The sequence below is a fragment of the Pterocles gutturalis genome, unplaced genomic scaffold (genome assembly GCF_000699245.1).
Source record: "Pterocles gutturalis isolate BGI_N339 unplaced genomic scaffold, ASM69924v1 scaffold9132, whole genome shotgun sequence".
Lineage (NCBI taxonomy): Eukaryota > Metazoa > Chordata > Aves > Pterocliformes > Pteroclidae > Pterocles > Pterocles gutturalis.
The window spans coordinates 7184-8518 of record NW_010108005.1 but is presented as its reverse complement, the minus strand read 5'-3'; the positions used below and the strand labels follow the sequence as shown (position 1 = coordinate 8518).

At 52.7% G+C, this 1335-nt stretch overlaps 1 protein-coding gene across 1 annotated transcript in view; it reads left to right on the top strand.

The window, feature by feature from the left end:
• LOC104461037 (SRSF protein kinase 3-like) overlaps nt 1–1335 on the top strand; it is a gene marked incomplete at its 3' end in the record, with an annotated part of 7505 nt that overhangs the window by 297 nt on the left and 5873 nt on the right. The window contains exon 3 of the mRNA XM_010072474.1: nt 414–501. Within this exon, the coding sequence (XP_010070776.1) occupies nt 414–501 (88 nt within the window). The remainder of the gene's footprint in view (nt 1–413; nt 502–1335) is intronic.

Here is a 1335-nt window from a genome sequence, read left to right as displayed (position 1 = left end):
GCCCCTGCCTCTCTCGCAGAAGCAGCAGAGCACAGCTGCCTGCCCCCGAGCACATCGGCATCCCCCGAGCACGGGGCAAACCCGGCAGCGAGGTCGGTGGGGTGCAAGGAGCAGAGCTGGTCCCTGGAGACCAAACAGCATAAATGAGGTGGGGTCAGCCCTTGCTCTGTGTTTGCTCTTCTCATTTAGACCCTGCAGAATTCCATCCTCTGCCTTTTTCTCGCTGGTCCCTAGGGCAGCTGTACTGCCAGACGCCGGCAGCATCACCAGGAGCGATGCCTGCGGGATGCTGCAGGGCAGGGGCACGGCTGGTACCCACGGAGCCTGGGGCTGGGTGACTGGGAGAAGAGGAGATGCTGCAGGGTAGGGCCACGCTGGCACATGTTGGCTGGCAGCTGTGATTCATTTCCCAGGAGGAAGAAACACGTGGCTGTGAAGGTCCTGAAAAGCAGGGAAGGCTTTGCGGAGGCTGCGCAGGACGAGGTCGCTCTCCTCCACTGCGTATGTATATCCTGGGGCTCCGTGCTTTGCTCCGTGGGGATGGCCACTGAGTTCAGGTCCGAGTACCAGCCTCATTGTCCCTTTTCCCTCCAGGTCTCAGTCTGAGGAGCTAGGTAGGGAACAGAAAAAGTTAGATAATTCCTGGAAACTGCCTTGGCTCAGCACTGGCCTCTAAAACGGGCACCTTCTTCCTCCTGTCATACTGGGACATACTGAGTCATACTGGCTGTGTCCCACTTGCCCTATCAGCCCATTTCTTTCAGCTGAGACCAAAATCTAGTAAATTGGAGGAATCTGCAGAAAGATAAGGTGGATAACCAGCAGAAAAAGCTGGTGATGTTCTTAAGCAGGAGATGAGAGCGTGTCCACAGTATCTGTGGTGTTCCCAGCACCAAGGGCATTGCTCTGCCGCAACACTGATACCGAAGTAAAAGGAAATATCTGGAAAAAAAAAAAAAAAAAGCAGGATGTAGGAAAAATATAATAAACATCTCAAGCTAGAAAGCTTCCTCCTGCCTTTGCTAATGGATGCAGTGATGAGGTGCCTGTGTCTGGGTCTCCGCTAGCTGCCTTTGAACACGGCTTGACCTGCTAGTTCTAGAAAGCTCGTGGTTACAGTTCTTCAAGTTTGCCTAAATACAAATTTACATCAGCTTTAGATGAGTAAAAGCCATTAAATTTTGCATTTCAGGTTACTTTGAGGCCTTTCTCCAGCAGGTCTGAGAAAGGTTCAGCTCACAGCTGTCACTCTGTGGTCCCCATCCCCAGGGACACGAGCTGGACTCGGGGATGCAAGAGGAAGTACCAGGTGGCACTAATTTAATGCCATCAGAG